This window comes from Epinephelus lanceolatus, chromosome 11 (assembly GCF_041903045.1).
Source record: "Epinephelus lanceolatus isolate andai-2023 chromosome 11, ASM4190304v1, whole genome shotgun sequence".
In the NCBI taxonomy this organism is placed as follows: domain Eukaryota; kingdom Metazoa; phylum Chordata; class Actinopteri; order Perciformes; family Serranidae; genus Epinephelus; species Epinephelus lanceolatus.
The window spans coordinates 36,873,876-36,892,684 of NC_135744.1; the positions used below are offsets into that span (position 1 = coordinate 36,873,876).

Sequence of the window (18,809 nt, forward strand, 5' to 3'; positions counted from 1 at the left end):
ATCGCTCTCTGTCCCCCTCCCCTCTCGCGTTCTCTTTCTTTTTCATTCTTTCTTTCTCTGGCAGTGAAGAGTGTTGGTCAACAGCGAGCGTCAGTGATGAGTGTAGAGAATTCTGCCTGTGTATATGTGTGTGATTTAGTCAATAACAATCTAAGACTAGGTGTTGCCTGCAGTTCAATAAGTGAAACACACAATTCATTACACTGCCGTACCTAATGGAAAATGGATTTCGCTTAAATACTCCCTCAGTCACACTAAAACTAACGTCAGATATCTGTGAGTCAGTACGTGCGTGTGAACGTGGCAGTGGTACACTTTGAAATTAGAAGTGCACTGTTTAAGTGTTTGCTAATAGCACTATTATCATTAAATTATGTGGGTGATAGAGAGAAATGCAGCAGGACCCTGAAGGTATAAAGGAAAAAAGAAAGAAAGAAGGCAGCAGATACATTAATGCCGAAAGTTTATAGAAACTAAACTTGCAGTGAAGCGTTTTCGTGTATGTGAGCAAATCTGTAGGGAGCTTCTGCCAAACTAAGGGACCAAACAAGTCGTATATTTAGCTGTATAATTAGTCCAAATAAATCTACAGCAAATGGATTCCTACTTAATAACGCTGATTTCCTCCCACGACCAGGGTTTGGGCGAAACAGAGCGCTGGAAAGTTTCATGCCAGCTGATAACGTAAATAAATAATCAGTGCGTCCATAATAAGTCAATCCCTGAATTGCTTTTGCCTTCACTGCAGTGTGTGGCTGTATGTATTACATCTTACAGGCTTGAGTGCATTCTCTCATTTCTTGTTAAGGTAAAGGCGACCAGGTACAAATCAAACACACATCAAAGAGGAATGAACTTAAAATAATATGTAAAACCGTTTGATAGGTTTTTAGGGCATTACATAGTGCATGCTTATCACAATTTAGGCACTCAAAAAAAGACGTAATTGTAAATTGAGCCAAATCAGTATCATAAATATGGATTTTAGTTGTTTATGTCATGGATCCCCATTGGTTTGTAAATCCAGCGTACATGAATTCATTAAACTGAGTGTCTCCTTTAATATGCAACACATTAAGAACAAGCCATTGAACTTCTCAAACTCCGCCCCTCAATGCTGTGTTTCCCTGTGGGTTTGGGGAACAGGGGAGTGGGGGGTTTAAGTGCTGATGGGGTCGCACAGTACAACAGGCCTATTAGAAGAGAGCAATGAGGGGGCAGCACCCCCAGACTCAGCGTCTTTAATATTGCATGTTGGCACCGTGGGTCCTCGCAGCCTCGGCTAGCTTCAGTTTGGGCTTGGTGTGGCTTTGTATGTGCAACTGCTGGTGTGAGCGATTTAAGCGAGTGTTTATGTGTGCGTTTGGACAGCGAGCGGTATCCAATGTGTTGATGGAGGAGGTGTGCTGTAGGTTTGCGCGGTGTCGCCAGAGGACTTCCTCTCTCACGCTGCCCAGATCCAAACTGGTAAGACTTGAGGATTAGAAGTTTGTCTTTCTTCTTCAGCACAGGAGGCACTGAGTTCATTTGTCGATCCCATATTTAACATCCTCATGCAGTCTTTAAATATTGTTTGCAGCAGAAACAGACCAACCTGGACTTGACCTTTGGTTGACCTGCTTGTACACACTGGGTTGAGTGTCTCTTCTTATTGACTGACTGTTTAGATGCGTCCAGCATTGCAGGGCTTCTAAATCTTTCAGCATTGCATCTGAGTCTAGGCTCCTCTCTGCTTTAGTGAGACCTCAGTCAGGTTTACAGTGTTTTTCTTGGAGCTCTTTTTAATGTGGTTTAAGGGGGTATTTTATGTTCTGTGTAACAGCATCTTTACTGAGGTGTCCTGTGCTTTGTATTTGGGGATTCTTTTGTATGCACCTAATGTAAATCTCTCTGATGTTAGCATTATTAATTCCCTCAGCAAGTGGTCAGTTAATTGATGGTGTAAATAACTTTGGTAATTAAGAGAGGATAAAGTATCACAGCGGGATGCGTTGATTTGTTTTAGTAGCACACAAGCTGAGGATGAAAATGGGTTTGTTTACCAGGATGCCCTCAGACCCTTAAAAAGTGTTTAAAGGTATTGAATTCATTAATCTCAAAACTTAATACAGTTGAAATATGCAGGGCACAGACATGGCATGTCACGTAGGCAACACACACACAGCAATCACACTCGGGTGTGCACCAAAATAACCACACTGAGACCTTCTTGAAGAGGTGGTCTCGGTCGTCTGTCAGCTTATTAGCAGCAGCCAATACACCAGCCCAGGTCAAGCAGCATGCGCAGATAAATCTTTACAAAATTTAGCCTGATTTTATTGGAATTATTTGCCATAATCATGTTACACTGACCTTATTGTTTAAATTTGACTTTGAAAGTAGTTAACATTACAATAATTATGTGTGATCAGTCTGTTGGTGCAGTGACTCTACTTTTAAGGTATGCTAGAAAGTTGTGACACAGCAGTTTCAAGATTACTGTTTGATCTGGTGACCTGTTTTTCACCGACTATAGGTCTACGTAGCAGTTTTTGTCTGTGAAAGTTTACACGTTGTCGTCTTTGTGGAAACACTCCTCCCTCCCCCACACAGGTCGTTAAAAGTCATCTGGCTGCTTGACTGACAACTTGGTCTCATTCTGAATCTGAGGGGTTTATTTGAGAATGGGCTTTTAGCAATTTGGATTTTGGAGTGTGCAATTTTTGAGAGAAGTGATAACAAAATGGAAACAAATGAATTTTGGACGATCGATGCTCAAACTTTGCCTTGCGCAAATTGTTTTCTTATCCTGAAGTAAATAAACTGACCGGCCGTGAACAGATCTGTGTGAGGAATTTATATTGTTTGTGGCCAGCTTGATGTGTTTGCTTGTTTGTACGGCAACAGAGGTATATTTGCATGTGTGTTAATTTCTTTATGTATTTGGGTGTAGAGTAAATATGTTTCTGTCTTTGGAAGTGGCTCGAAATGAGTTTGAGTGTTCTTGTGTACATGTTGGTCTATTCTGTATTCACACATAGATAACATGAAAGCTGTCTTAGCCATCCTAATAAGACAGCCAGTGCCAGGATTTACTGCTTCATTGTTTTGTTAAGGTCACTCCAAAAATATGAAATCCGCCAACTTTCATCTGTCAGTCAGAAATAATATCAGACTCCAGCTCTGGATCATAATTTATAGCTGTCTGAAGTGTCTTCAGCTCCATCCTCTTCATGTTAATTATCTTGGAGTCGAACATGTTAAACAGTGCCAAACCAGCTTTGGTTTTCAGGCTGATTAAACAGCTGTGTGTGTGTGTGTGTGTGTGTGTGTGTGTGTGTGTGTGTGTGTGTGTGTGCTACGTGTGCTACGTGTGTTACGTGTGCGTGTAAGCTTGTATTTTTGCTTCTGTTGAATTCATATCCTCGTCTTCATTTTTTTTATCTGTCTCTCTATGACTTCCTGTCTGTCTGCACAGCTTCCTGCTGACCTCAATAAGATGCACCTAACAGACCACGCCCATCAGCAGGTGATGCACATGCCTCCCAGCCAATCAGGATGCAGCATCGCCAGTGACTCGGGGAGTAGCAGCTTATCAGATATTTACCAGGTGGGTGCTGCGTTGCTTGTTTGAATCACTCTATCTCATTGGTTTTCTTTTCCTTTTTTTGTGGTTAAACCAACAAACAACAACATGTTTACAGATGTATACAGTTTGGGGGTTTATACATAATTACATCATAACATTGATGATCTTTTTAAGCGTCAGCTCTGTGAAAGTTTGTATTTTTCAACATAAATATCAAACTTTGAAGATTTTTTTTAAAGTGGTAAGTTTTTGGAATATCCTCTTGCCTTTACTGTCAATTTAAAAGAAAAAACTTTTGATGAACAATAAAGTTTCTCTCTTTCCTGCCACCGTTATTACATTACATACAAAAAATAATGAATCCTTTCCAATTCAGTGACAAGCCCCTTCTGTCTATTGTAACCCACCACGCTGCGACAACATCTGGTCTGTGGCACAAGTGTTTTCCTGATGGTTGATTCTCCCCAGCTTGATTTGCTCCAATTCTGTCTACCTGTGGCATATCCGTCAACCCTCTACCCTCCCTCCTCGCTAATTATTGTGTATCAGTTGTGCATCCTGGTGATTTGTCTCCCTCTTTACTTCCTGCTGTGGACGAAAGGTCACTTAAAGGAAATGAACCTAACCTTTCATGCTCTGTCTATACCTGTGCCAGAGGTATAGAAGCTGTACTATCTGTCAGTGCATTGCAGATATGTCATTGGTCTGCTTCCACATGTAGTATGCATCGAAGACTGGCAGGGGCATTGAGAGAGCGTGACATGCAGTGTACATCACTTATGCAGATGATGTCAGACTTACTGCTCACTTTAGGTTTTCCTAAACAGGAATGTCAGGAATCCTTGAGCATGAGGCAGCTGTAGGAGATTATTTACATCAGAAAATATTCCATTTCCCTCTGTTCCCCTCAATTTTTGGCATTACATAAACAAACAAATCAGCTTAAACAAGGCAAACACACATACTCATTTAATGAAAGCACTGAAAACATGTAGACCTTTTAAAAAATTGTTGATTGCGTCCTTTTAAATATAAATTCACTCACTAAAAAAATGTTGTCTTCGTGTCGTGACTCCGTGTCGCTATTATGGCAATCACCCGGCTTAATGCACAAAGTGTAAAATGTTAAACGTGCAAAAGTATTATTGCCGGACCAGGAGGTCTTTATACCCTCCTCTTCTATCAGCCTCACCTTTACGTGACATTTCTGAGCATTCAATAGCTCAGTGTGCTTTGGAATGAAATGCCTCTCTTGAGTGTGGGGTATTTAAAATGGCTGTGAATCAATAATCCATAAAAGGGTACATGACAAGGCTGTCATCTCATCATTTTAATCCCTCAGCTCTCCTAATCTCCCCTCTTTACACAGAAAGCCGTAATAGATCCAAGAACCTTTTAATATTAACTTCTCAGCCTTGGCTCTTCTTCACAGGGTGCTGAAGTATTTAAGTTTCCTTTATACACGTTTGTGTATGTGTGCATGGTTTGCTCGGGGTTCCCTTTTGACACCAGCTTGTTAGCATTGTTAGCATTCATCAGTGGACCTGGCGAGGTCCATTAGCTAAAAGCTAATGAGCTAGTTACAAGTTAATGAGCTGGTATGATCAATGGGCGCTGGTGGCTACAAAACTAATGAGCAAGTTCATTTCAGTGAAGAATCTTAACGATGCTAATATACTTAAATACCACTATATAGGATTTATTTTACTCACAACAAATACATTTTAGTATACAACAGTATAATCATGGAGAGCATGAAAACACTAACCCAATATAGTTGAACAAAGTAGAACTTCTCACACGGTGTATACTTTGAAGCAAAGAGACTTACAGTATTTTGCTGCCATCGATGTAGGGAAGTTTACCCTCATGTGGTTGATGATTCTCTTTCTCTCTGTCTCTCTGACTCACTGCTTAGACCTGGCTTCACTTTCACTCCCCCTCTGTGTGTGTTTAATAAAAAAAGCCACAGATTTTACACCTGCTTTCAGAGGGATTATATTTCAGGCACTATTTCCTGTGCAGCAGTGGTCAGTCAGCAATGATAAGTTAGTCGCAGCAGCTATTTGCATAAATTTCCATCCCCTCCTGGGATATTTTGAGACAGGAAGCCCTGGAAATATATTTTCGATGAACCCAAATATACGCTTGTCTTATATTTTACCCATGCAAAGTCTCTGTGCAGTCTTATGGTAGCCTGACATCGGCAGACCAATTCAAAGGTACGAACTCGTCTAGAACATCTTAGTTGATTTTTGATTTCCAAGGGGTGTCAGAGCAGCTAATTATGACAGCTGATTTACAGACAAATGTAAACAGATCACAATGTGCAGAGATGAGCTGTGGTGTGGAGTCAAAAATGATGTCATTACGTATTGTGTGTGGAGCACAAAGGCTCCAGAAGTTGTCAATCCTCGTATCAAACCTGACCCATACTAGATGAACTGTTGTGATTGGCCTGACCAGGATCTGGTTGGCTGGGAGGGGGACCAGACGGATCTGCCAGAGCAAATAAAATATGAGCTTGCAGATCCTCAGTAAATATCCCTCATCGTCTCAGTAGGTTGTAGTGATGCAGTCCAGTAGGATAAGGAGCAAGAAATAAAATAAATAGTAACCTCAGAGGAATCATGGGAGCTATTAGTCAGTGTCCACTAGAAATTCACCTGTGCTCTCAATAAAAAAACAGACTGAAATGACATAATTCACATACTTTAACCTCCTTATCTGCCACAACCTGTGCTCCCTCCTCCGCCTTTGAGCATTTGCAGATTGATGCAAGTCAGGTCAACCTGGGTCCGACGTTTAACACAGAGACCTGATCTCCTCAGCCTGATATTAGATATGTATCACACGGATCTGATCCCATCAGCTTGTCGCTGACCCAGCTCTGTGTTTGTTTACAGCTGTCTTAAAGTGCTGACCCTCCAGTCAGTTGTGGTCTTCAGCTGTCAATGCAACTGTTTTTGTTATGGGTCTCTCCCACTCATTCTTCTTCTTTCTCTTACCTTTACCACAGTTCACTTTACTCCTTCTTCACCAACTTTTCAAACTTTCCTGCTTGCTCCTGTTCTCATTTCTCCATTTCCTCCCTTCTGCCCTTTTCCCTTCTTCTCATCACTCTCCTGTCAGTCACCCACCATTCTTCTATTATTCTCTATTCCTCCCACATCACGCTTTTCTTTGCTTCACTTTTCCCTCCTCTCTTTCATCTCTTGGCAATATCCTGAACCTCTGTGCATCCCTCCGTCATTTTTCCCTTTCTTCTATCTCTGCTATTCTGTCACAGCACTGTAAAATGTGGGGGTTCTTGGGCAGAGCTGATGTCCCTCGTCTCTAGGAAATGTCCTCCTTGCTCAAACTCAGCCTGAGACCGGGGGAATTGGACTGAAAGGGCACATCCTGCATTCTGAATGAACTAGGCTCTCAAAAGCACTGAAAGATATGTCAGTGGCAGAGGGCCAGAGGACAGGCGGGGTGTTATTGTCTCAGGATTCCATTTTCTCCATTTTCCTACAAAGTTGTAAATTGAAGGCCACCTTTTCTGCAGGATTTTAACAACCTATGTAACAGCCTCTATCTGACAGCATGAAGATATTTCTTTCTTGTTGGGAACTTTAAAAAGTACCGCTGCACTTTTGGCCTTTGTCTTGTTCTGCACAGTGCTGGCCTGATAAATACACGAGACAAATTTCCTCCAAGACTCAATAAATTAGAGATGAAGCAAAAGAAAAATATATTTTTATACTGTAGAACAATTTGCAGGACAAGCTGTTGCTAAGACATTTGGTTTGACTGTCCAGCAGGTTAATACAGATGGAGTATTTATCCCTGCATGTGATTCCCTTTTAGCTGCTTTTTATCCTGCAGCTCTAGCCAGCAAAGCTTTCTGCCTTGTTCTACAAAGTCCAATCATTAAATCATTATAGCTCTCTCTTATTGTGTCAGTCATTTAATATTGGTGACAAAGAAAATAAAATCAGGCTTTACATTTTATTTGGGGCAGGAAAGTTTTTTTTTTCTTGCTTGTCTATTCCCCAAATGAAGTGTACCTGAAACAGGACAGAGCTGAGTAGCTGGTATGTTCTAAAAGACCTCTAAAATGCTTGTCCAATCTAATTTATGAAAACAAGAGTGGACCCGTGCCTGAACTCGGCAAGGACTGTTAGCTTAATCCCCCTTCCTCCAGAGAAACCTATAAAACCCTTTGGCCAGGTACCAAGTCTCCATAGAACCCAAGATGTCGATTGCAGTGTTGGTTAGGGAGGCCATCTTGTACAGCGATGTAAAGAGTAGGAAATTATTTTTTTCCACCAGTCTCAACCCCTTAAATCACAATCAAATCTACTCCACTATTCTAAATCAATATGTGTGTACGTATACTTGTGTCTACAAGCTAATGTCCCTCGGTCGTCTTCGATTTTTAGACTTGCTTTTTATTCCATGACAACAAGGTGTATGTAGGGCTGGGCAATAAATCAGTATTATATCAGTATTGTGATGTGATTAGATGTCATCTTAGATTTCGGTTAATGTCATACCATTAGTGTTGCCTTTACCTGGTTTTCAAGGCTGCATCACAGTGAAGTGATGTAACTTACCAGACCATTAGAGTCGTTCAATTACTTGTGCTCACCCACAGTCATTACAACCACATTACTACACATTATCAAAAATCTTATCATGTAAATGTTTTGTTAAAGCACCAGTAGTCAACCCTACAATATTTTTGCAATATCGATATCAAGGTATTTGACCAAAAATATTGTGATTTTCTGTATGTCGCCCAGCCCTTTGTTCATGGACATTGTAAAATAGACACACACAAAAAAAACAACTACAGAAACTGAAATAAAGTGAGTGGACAGCAATGCATTTTTTCTGCACTAATAGCCAAAGGTAAAACACTTACGAAAGAAAATGATACACTAACGTATAAACAAGAATGAAAAACATACTCACATAAATTTCTCTTACTTGAAATTTGCAGTACCACTCCAAAAATTTGATATATTACTTCTATATACTTAGCTAAGCAAAAACTAAACATTTGTCAACAACAAAATCAGTCATGCCAGTCCTCAGGATCCATAATAGTTACTATCTCTGGTCCATTCAAACCGTTCCTTATGATAGTAAACCATAAATACAGTACAGACGGCATGGTTGCCTCACAGTAAGAGGGTTCCTGGTTAGAACCTTAGGGTTAGGAAGCCCTCCCGTGCATGGGTTTTCCTCCCACAGACATGCAGGCTAAGTTAATTAGTGACTCTAAATTGGCCATCGGTGTGAATGGTTGTCTGTCTCTGTCCTGTAGTAGTCTGGCGACCTTTCCAGGGTGTACCCTGCCTCTCGCCTGATGTCAGCTGGGCTCCAGCCCCACTGCGACCCCTAACAGGATAAGCGGTTACAGAAAATGAATGAATGAATGAATAAAATTCAATACAGTGCATTACCTTCTTACCTTCCTGCTTACGTTTTTACATATTAAAGATTCCAATGCTAGAGGAGTAGGTGAATTTCCTGCCTGGAGTCTTTTTAAATATTAATTAAAAACATAAATAACAATTTGTTTTAAGAATAGACAGACTGAGGGGAAAATTAGACTGCCAGACAATTCTTTTTGTTATAAGCACTACCTGCAAGGGGCTAACAGATGGCCTGTAATGCTGCAGCTACCACTCGGGAGCTCCTCTTTCCACCTCGAGGTCGATGGTTCAGTTCCCACCTGACCTGAGCCGTACCCTGCCAACCATCTGTCTGCCCCGCACCGGGAAATACGGTTAAATATGAATTATTGCTGCTGGATTTAAATATTTGGCTGTTTGCCTCTGTTTTCTAGTTTGGGACCTGGTGTCGGGGTTTTAACTCAGGGTCACAGGTACAGCTGCTCAATTCAAGGTTATTCCTCATGTTTTAGGTATATCACTGAAAGTCCTCATAAAATATAGAGTGGATGGACCAGAGCTGTAAGGTAGAGGGGGTATTTGACAGCTTTAAATCTTTTACACATTTTAAGGTCATTCACTTAACTAAAACACATTTTTTTTCCAAAGTCTAGGTACTGTTTAAATCCATAGCTGACTGACTAGTTGTCAGAAACTGACACAGTAGGAAATATTTAATAATCGTGTTTGGTGCTCCCTTCATATCCCAATAATTTAATAGAACTATGTTACAATGTTTGCAGGTTTCAAGGCTAGCAAACAATGTAGTTATGGTTCACATCACTGCTCCAATATTAATGTCTAGGTCACGTTATTACTGGAATTGAAGCATCAGACAGCCATTTTTGCAGGTTAAATCCTAAGTAAAATAAAACCCAATCTTAAATCATTACATGCCATGAATATCCATAAGACATTTTTTTTCTAAGAAGACATACAATACTATTTTTCTGAAGTCCTACTTCTTACCTTCCTTGTGCTGTTACCAACCACTGTGCTGCCTTCTTCACTGTCTTTGCTGCAGGCCACAGAGAGCGAGCTAGGCGATGTGGACCTGTCTGGACTTCCAGAGGCTGCGGTGGACAGTGAGGAAGAAGAAGAAGAGGATGAGGACCTGGAGAGAGCTTCAGACACCCTCCTGGGCCGAGACCTGGTCCGAGAGTGTCTGGAAAAAGACCCGGCAGACCGTAACGATGACGACATTGGTAAGTCCAACTGTTTTTCTGTGTAATTTGTCATCACATTGACTTTAAATGGTATGTAGAAGTGTAAAATAGCTCCAAAAGCTCATATTACTTGCTTATCAGTGAGTAGTACACTTAACATTTCAGTAAAATGGACTTACTTGTAATTGAAGCAGGCACTTACACAGTATGTGCCCGTACGTCACTTGATGCACCCAAGGGCTGTCAGTTGCTATTTTCAGACTTCATGTTCTCGACACACGGCCCTCACACACACCATCTATCATTCAGTAAGCACAGAGGAGACACACAAAGACCCCTCACAGTGGTCTCTAAACATGGGTGCCCTTCCAGTGTGTATTTTTAAGCAGGCAATCAGAGAAACGATCTCATTAGTGGGACCCAGTGGGGTCCTGGAGGAGAAGGTGACCACATCAGAGAGCTGAGAGGAGTTGTAAAGGCCTGGCCTGCTGCGTGCCTGCTGGGAGGCTGGCCTTCTCATGGCCTTCAACACTGACTGGTCACACTCAGTTCATTCAGAGGAAAGAGATGGAGGCGTTGAAGAAAAGATGTCTCTAGGTTCAACCCTAGTATCTGAAAATGTTAATACATTTTTTCATGAGTGAAGTTCACTTGAGTTTAGTTTTGCAAATATAAAACACTGAATCAACACCACCAGTAAAAAGTCAAAAGGGAGCATCTCATTTCCGTGAAGTCAGGCACTCAGTTTTGCTCTGTATACCTTTTACCAAACTGGAATTTTTGTCGTAACTTGCTATTACATTTTATTTTGCCGGCTCAGTTGCTGTGCCCCATTCAGTGACTCTCTGGAAGTCTTTTCTTAAATAGCTGGGCAGAGATATTTTCAGTCTATCACGGGTTGTACCCTCAACCAAACAGCACCACCCAAAGGATATTGTAATAAATCTCAGGGGTTGCAAAGTGGTTAAAAGACTTTGAAGCATTTCTGCTATGAAAACTCTTTTTTTTTTTTTTTCAGAATTTATTCCATCATTCGCCTGGATAATTGCACCATTTCTTGCTCCTAAAAAATACTTAAATGAACATAACTTGGAGAGAAAAATCAGTCATTGAATGAATTGCTCACAGCCTATAAACATATGTAAAGTGATGAGGGCTGGCATGAAGGCACAGCTTTGCTTTAAGGGGTAACAAGCCAAAAAGGAACAAGTGCTTCAAACAATCTTTAATGACGACGTCTAAATATTTATAACAGGATTACAACTATTTAATCGCTGTAGTTTCCATTAGTACTTGATTAATCAGTCAATGTTGGTAAATTTTGCCAGGTTACTGTAAGTTACTGTAAAACTTTAGTCTGATGAAAAGAGGCTTTTTGTTTTATATTATTTTTACTTAAATTACCTTATTTAATGTAGCTTTATTCTGCTAAACTTACCAGATCAGATTAGTTTCCATTCATAGCACTCTACATGTACTAAATTGAAACTTTGCTGTTCTGTTTTTTTCCTCATTTGACAATATCCAACCATCTGGCACTTCAAACTGTTTAAAAACACTAAGACTTACTTAAAATACATGGCTGATTAACCCAGTTTTTTTAAAAGACCAAAGGAAAGAAGGACAAAGAGAAATAGAGGAAATGAATGAGGCGATAACAGCAGGGGGAATAAAAGGGAGCTGCTTAGCCAGGCTGCACAGTGTGCAGGTTGGAGCTAGGTCACTCTGTTCTTGGCCACAGTGCAGAGGAAGTAGACAGAAGATCTGTAGGGAAGGAACACGGTGTGAAAGTTTCTCATTTAGGCGTGGAAATTTTAAGCACTGCTCATTACTGGATGAAAACAGTTAAGATATACTGTGCTCTGTGTGTGTATGTTATTATGATGTGTGATTTCTGAAAGGTTACAGGTTGTATAAAAGATGAAAAATGGTAATATTTTGAGTGCTGATGCTTTCTTCCTGAAAGCCTTGAGAGTACAATTTTAACATTTTCTAAAAGGTTTTTTCTTTGTACCTGAATTGGTATCGGCCTTGGTGATGTGTGTGAACAGGCTTTGCTCACAGTAGGGACCACCAGTTTGTTTTAGAAATGCTGCTGTTCGTCAATACAAAGAATCAATGAGTGTTTTACCAGCACACCTGAGAAGCATTGCTTTGCTTTAGATACACAAGTTATATTAATACAGGCTTTTTACATGTTTCACAAGAGTTTAAGCTTTTTTTTTTTTTTTTTTAATTCCATTGCTCTCTTCTCTCCCAAACAGAGCAACTACTGGAGTTCATGCATCAGCTGCCTGCCTTTGCCAACATGACCATGTCTGTGCGGAGAGACTTATGTAGCGTTATGGTGTTTGAGGTGGTGGAGCAGGCTGGCACGGTCATACTACACGACAAACAGGAGGTATGAATGAGCTAAGAGACACACAGACTTGTGTTAACAGAAGTGTATCACAGTGACTGTAAAAGGGCTCTGTAACAGTCTGAGAGAGCTTTGAAACTGATGTTCTTAATTTCATCTTTAAGAGTTTATTAAGTATAGAGCTTATGCAGGAATTACAGTTATTATTTTTTCATATTACCAGCCTCTTTTGCTGCATTTCCCACTTAGAATAATCACTAACAGGCTGATTATGATATGCAAAATATGTTTTGTTTTTTATTGTATTTTGAGAAATTTATCACACTTAAATCCCTTAACATTAAAAACTGGTGTTTGGCTTTATTCAGCCTGAATTAGGATGCATTTGCTGATTCTTAATTGGATCGTTAATATAATTACAGTTAAAAGATCTTATTTTGTCTTTCCAAGGCCTGCAAAACAGTTACATAACCTTTCAAAAACTCACAAAAATACACACAAATATGAAGGGAGTCATTGAAGCCAGCCTAAGTGGACATTCAAAAGTTGGTAAAATGGAAAATGATGAAAGGATGACACTCGTAAAGCACATGAAACCACACACACAGGCCCACACTGATGTCTGACATTTCACTGTTTACACACACACACACACACACACACACACACACACACACACACACACACACCCACACCATCTTCCAGTCTATCCAAAGCTAATTCTTATACAGAAACTGGTATGTGCAAAGTCACTGCAGAGTAAAAGCCCCGTCAATCACCTGAGCTGCTACACGGCTAATTAATTAAGTTACATGCCCGAGAAACGGGAGCTCTGTCATGGCTGTTTGGTTACACACAGAGGCATTAGAACCGACAGGGTGATAAATGGCAATGAACTGCAAGACGCCGAGCTCCAGGAGGAAGAGAATCCACGTCAGCAGGACAAAGCCATACACATGCACACACACACACACACACACACACATACACATATAGGCAGTGTGCATATACATGTGTGCGCTTCCATACTGTCTGTGTCGAGTCCGTTGATGGACAGGTCTCCTCTGCTCTGTGCGTCTCTCTGTGGACCTGTGTTGAAGGTCAAAGAGAAGCACTTGGCTCCTCTCACAAATGAACACAACTCTGCTAAGTGAGCGAGGGAGGGGAAGGCAAATAAAGAGTCTAAAGTGGTATAACAGAGGTGAAGTGCTTCAGAGGACAGAAAGGAGGAGAAATGCAAGTGGAGGGCGAAACCCACTGAAGTTTCTTTACCTGCCATTTTATTTAAAGAATATAAACTTGGCAAATAATAGTTTACCCACCTTTGCCGGCTGCCATAAATATTCATGATATAAATTCATAGTATATGAGAAGTGTTATATTCATGCACACTTTATGAAAATAGTCTCTCAAGGACTTTTGTGTTCAATATATACTGTATGTGGTTGATTACCTTAGCTCACCTTACTTATTACCATTCCATCATTGCTGAGAAATAAGGAGAGCACAGGGCTGGCCTAAAGAAAGAGAAACAGAGAATTGCAGAGAGAATTGGAGATCTGCAGGGTGAGAAACGTTGAGAGAATGAAAAGGCAATGACGAGGAAATATCAGTTATGGTTGCGGAGGGAGCCCGGGGCTCGTTCACCCTCCCTCCATCCGCTCACACCCGGGATGAATGGCTTGTTATACTGTGCCTGCCAGCATTTCCTTTTCAAAAGCCACCACTAGAGACACAATACCTCTTCACCACTCATACTCATGCCTCACACAACGCACATTATTCTCGCATAATAATAAATGTCAGTCAGGAACAAATAGTCATTTTAACAGTCGTTCTTGTGCAGTGGTGTAGGTCTATTTCTTGGATAGTGCTGCTACTTCCAGATGCTTCAGAAAAATGGGTATTCCATAGCAGTGATACCCAGTGTGCTCCTTGAAATCTAATGATTTAAAGGAAGACTTCATCCCTCAAATGACAATTTCTAGATCAGTTATTCACATGTTCCGTCAAATCCACGAAGAAAACTTTGTTTTTCTTGCATGCCTCTGGAGAAGAATTTAAAAATGGAGAAAATTCTTGGGGTTCGTGTTTAACAACAGTGCACTATATCAAGACATCATTTAACAAACTGTCACACGGGTTGTACAGTATCATCCATCCTTCATTTATCCAGTCATATGCTCAGTGTTACAAGAATGACTGGTAGTTTGACTCAGGTCATGTCTAGGCAACTTCATTCTCTAACACAGAGTGTGCAGAGAGGAAACATGGCTGGCTGGCGGTGGGGTTGTGCGTGGGGCTTACCTCTAAGCAGCAACAGCGGCGAGCTCGGACGAGGCTCCCCACGAGCGGGCAATGTCGTGGCTGAGAAAAAAAGTGACAAGGACATAAACTATAAAGATGCCACTGAGTTAATTGATAAGCCCCGTCCACTACCAGCCAGCCAGATGAGAAGGAAGTAATATGTGTGCCTACCAAGAGCCTACAGCTCAACCTAACACTCAGTGCTGACCAATCATACAGCCCTTTGTAACAGGGGAATGAAACTTATCTATGTTATCTTCAAAGCCAGACTCCATAATTGTACCTTTCTGAGCATGGGAGCTGCTGGCTTACCGCTGCCTTAAATAGTTAGTTTGTTTGTGTCATTGTGCGACTTTGGTGTTTTAAAGCAGTGGTTTCCAACTGGTGGGTTGCGGGTCCAATCTGAATGGGCCGCAAGTGACTTGCGAACATGTCAAGTTTGTAAAAAAAATACACTTTATTTTTAAGTACAGTGAATTTCTGGCACAGAGCTTTTATTTTGAGGTGCTGTTTCCTGCTGTGGAGTAAGCGACTAACAGACAGCTACTTGACAGAGACAGCAAACTAGCTTGACGACAAGTCCAAACACAAGTATGTCACTAAATATATTTAACTGTGTGGACCTTCAACTAATGACTACAGAGAAATCTGGACCCGGTGGCTGGACCAGTTGTGAACCAGTTTTAAAGGATTCGTTTTTTTAGTTTTAGTCTATGACTTCAGTACATTAAAACTGCTATTCATCTTTGAAGTCTGAACTATTGAACCATCCAAGAATTTAACATAACAAGGTGTGAGGAATTGATGTGCACATGGTCACTTGGGGAGTGAAGTATTCCTTCAAGCTAGAACTTTGCAAAGTCATGTCAATGATGATGAGCCATATAGAGGGAAACACAATGATTTTTGCTGATCCACAGTCAAACCGTTACATATTTGATGCTGTTGCGTGTGTGCCAACCCAAGTTGTTTCCGTGTGACTCCATAACGGTAGTTTCAACACTATAAGTGCTCAAGTACACATCGGTGTACAGTAGATTTATTTAGCTGTGGATAAGTCTGTGTGTTTGATATTATATGGTTCATGATTTTGATGATGTGTCTGTGAACCTCTCTGCAGCTGGACCTCTGGTATGTTATCCTGAACGGGGCAGTGGAGATCAGCCATCCGGAGGGAAGAACCGAGACTTTTTGTATGGGCAACAGTTTTGGCATCTCACCCTCACTGGATAAACAGTACATGATAGGAGAAGTTCGCACCAAGGGGGACGACTGCCAGGTAAAGACGCCAGATAAAGACAAAAAAGAAATCATTAACAGTTGTTGAGCTGCTTGCTGCAAGAAGTTGATGTGCACTTACAGCTTCAGGGTGATTACTAATAAAAGACTTGTGTGACAGTCTTATGCTGTAGTTAAGAAAGGAAGTGATGGCAACTTATGTTACCTCAAAACAATTCTCTCTGCTTGCATTGACTCATGTAAGACTAAGGCAAATGTCAACTACACATGAAGCTTAATTTATTTAGTAAGCAAGAGTATCTGATATAGCCATTGTTACCAGGACAGCCATGCACTGATAATTACAATAATTGATTTTGATAGCCGTGTTGTACTAGATACCACTATCACCACTGTTTCTGCATTTTTGCACCGCTTTACTTAATCATGCAAAATATGTGTCAAAGTGCAAGAACCACAAAGTTAGGTTTTCTTAATTTCTTTTTTTTACACCACAGTTTAGGGGTTTGCAACCACAACTACATCAGGACACAGTTTAATTTAGAGATTCTCATTTTTACCTTCCTTTATTTATTCTAAAAAAAACATTAAAATACAGAATGTTGTTTGTCAATTGAACCACACGCCTCCTGTACATTGTCATGTAGTGGTGTATTTTTCAGACGTGTTGACAAATAGCCATACACATTTCTCACAAAAAGCTGGTCTTGATATAGAGCTGGGTGACAGTGAGTTTACAAAAGTAAAAGAAGTCTAGCGTGTATTTGTGGTCCAGTCCCTCTGTCCACATTGCTCAGTTCCTCCACTGCACGCATCATTTCCTGTCTTCAGCTAAGGAAGTTGCAGAAGTAGGGCTTAGTGAGGCAAATGCAAAACTTGAAGATTTAGTCAAAGGAAGCGCAGCAAGTGACAGTACTGTAGGGTAGTGAAGAGCCATGTCGTGGCACAATGTGATATAATGGGAAGTTAGTTTAGTTCTGGTGTCAAATTGAAGTAGACGATGCTACTGCAAAATGGCTAGTTGAGAGGAATTTAGGTCACCTTAGGCATTTTTATTGAGCCTTATTTAATTGAGTTGAGATAGTTTTAGAACTAGCATTGTTGGTCTTTTCTTCCTTCATCCGTCCATCCCTCCCATGCCTCTCTCTGCCGGCCTTCATGCTTCTTCTCTGCTGTTGTTTGAGTACCCGACGGTGGTGCCAAGCAGTGTTCTGCTCTACTACAAGTTCACCCGCTTTCCCCATGTCGTCCTCGACCAGTTCGTCTGCGTCGCCCAGGAGGACTACTGGCGCATCCTCAACCATGTGGAGAAGAACACGCACAAGGTGGAGGAGGAGGGGGAGATAGTGATGGTGAAGGAGCACCGGGAGCTTGACCGCAGCGGAACCCGAAAGGGGCACATTGTCATCAAGGTCAGTGATGTTAAATGTTTAAGTGCTGTGTTGTTAGATTTTAAGGAAACAGGGGTTTGAGAAAGCCTTTTGCTGTTCTGGAGTGTCTGCTGAAATTCTTCTAGTCTCCAAAGTTTCTGTTGTTTATCCGAGCACGACCTTTGAGAAAGATCAATAAAGTAACACCTTGTAGTATCTCTGTTAAATGTTACTCCATTGTGGATGGAAAAATAGGGATGCAGGGTAGTTTGGGGTTAAAACTTAAGATCAGTTTAGATCCAGAAGCTAATTAGTGTGATTAAGCTCACACTGAATTCAAGTTAACATGACTAACTTCTGAAATCAAGAAGTTATTGTTCATTATGATATATTTATTACACAGACATACCTTGGATTGATCTGAGCACCACCTCATTATGATTCGACCGTGCCCCCTATACAGTATCTTGCAAAAACATCAATGCAGCTGCCTGGTGTTTTTAGTTGATCGTTTAGAGGCACCGTTAGCACTATTAGTGTTTGCTGGAGCATTTTCTTGCACGCTACATTGCAGTGTGCTCCAAGGCCTTTTGATCCTTTTCCCGAGCCTCCAGAGGCAGCCAGGTATTGATCGGATAATGGGCCTTAAAGATTCTCTTGGCCACCGCTCCGAGGAAGGCTGTTGGCTCCAAAACATATCCAGTGGAGATGAGTCAATTCACAAGTGTTAGCATTTCCGCTTCTGTTTTTGGCTTTGTTCTTTTTTGTGTCAGACAAAAGTGGATGCCTTTCTAGTTTCTGTTCCCTGTAAAATGAAGCGTTTCCCCAGAAACCTCTGCTCTGTTGACATTAACAAATTTGCTGAAACCACAAGAGTAAGTGTCTTGGACGTTGTATATCTGCTTCTTGTGAATAAAAATGGAAAGATCTAGACAAAGAAATCAAATATGTTGTCCCAAACAATACATTTAGGTTTGGTCTTCTACAAAAGAAAAGAAAAGATGTGATACTTCAGTAACAAAAGCCTGAGCCAGTCTGTCTCTCTCTTCTGTGTGTGTGTGTGTGTGTGTGTGTGTGTGTGCATGTGTCTTTGCTTTATCGATGGGTGACTGACAGCTCAGTTCAATAGCTGCATCTTTATAGTTTATGTCCTTGTCACTTTTTTGATTTATGTCGACATAATTTATTCAAATTGGTGTGTACATGTGCTTGTGTGCCTGCTCGCTTCAATGTGTGTGTGTGTGTGTGTGTGTGTACGCTTTTGTATGCTTGTGTGTGTGTGGGAGTGTCTGTATAGATTATGCGTGCCCTTGTGTCATACCAGCTGTCTCACATGTGTATGTATAAGTGCTG

General features: G+C 40.9%; 1 protein-coding gene across 10 annotated transcripts in view; it reads left to right on the forward strand.

Annotated features, from left to right (window-relative positions):
• Positions 1–18,809, forward strand: part of rapgef6 (Rap guanine nucleotide exchange factor (GEF) 6) — a 181,568-nt gene that overhangs the window by 118,730 nt on the left and 44,029 nt on the right. For all 10 annotated transcript variants that reach the window (XM_078172587.1, XM_078172591.1, XM_078172588.1 and 7 more), the window contains 5 exons: positions 3,458–3,589; positions 10,040–10,220; positions 12,446–12,582; positions 15,968–16,126; positions 17,346–17,498. In XM_078172587.1, coding sequence (XP_078028713.1) covers positions 3,458–3,589; positions 10,040–10,220; positions 12,446–12,582; positions 15,968–16,126; positions 17,346–17,498 — 762 coding nt within the window. The remainder of the gene's footprint in view (positions 1–3,457; positions 3,590–10,039; positions 10,221–12,445; positions 12,583–15,967; positions 16,127–17,345; positions 17,499–18,809) is intronic.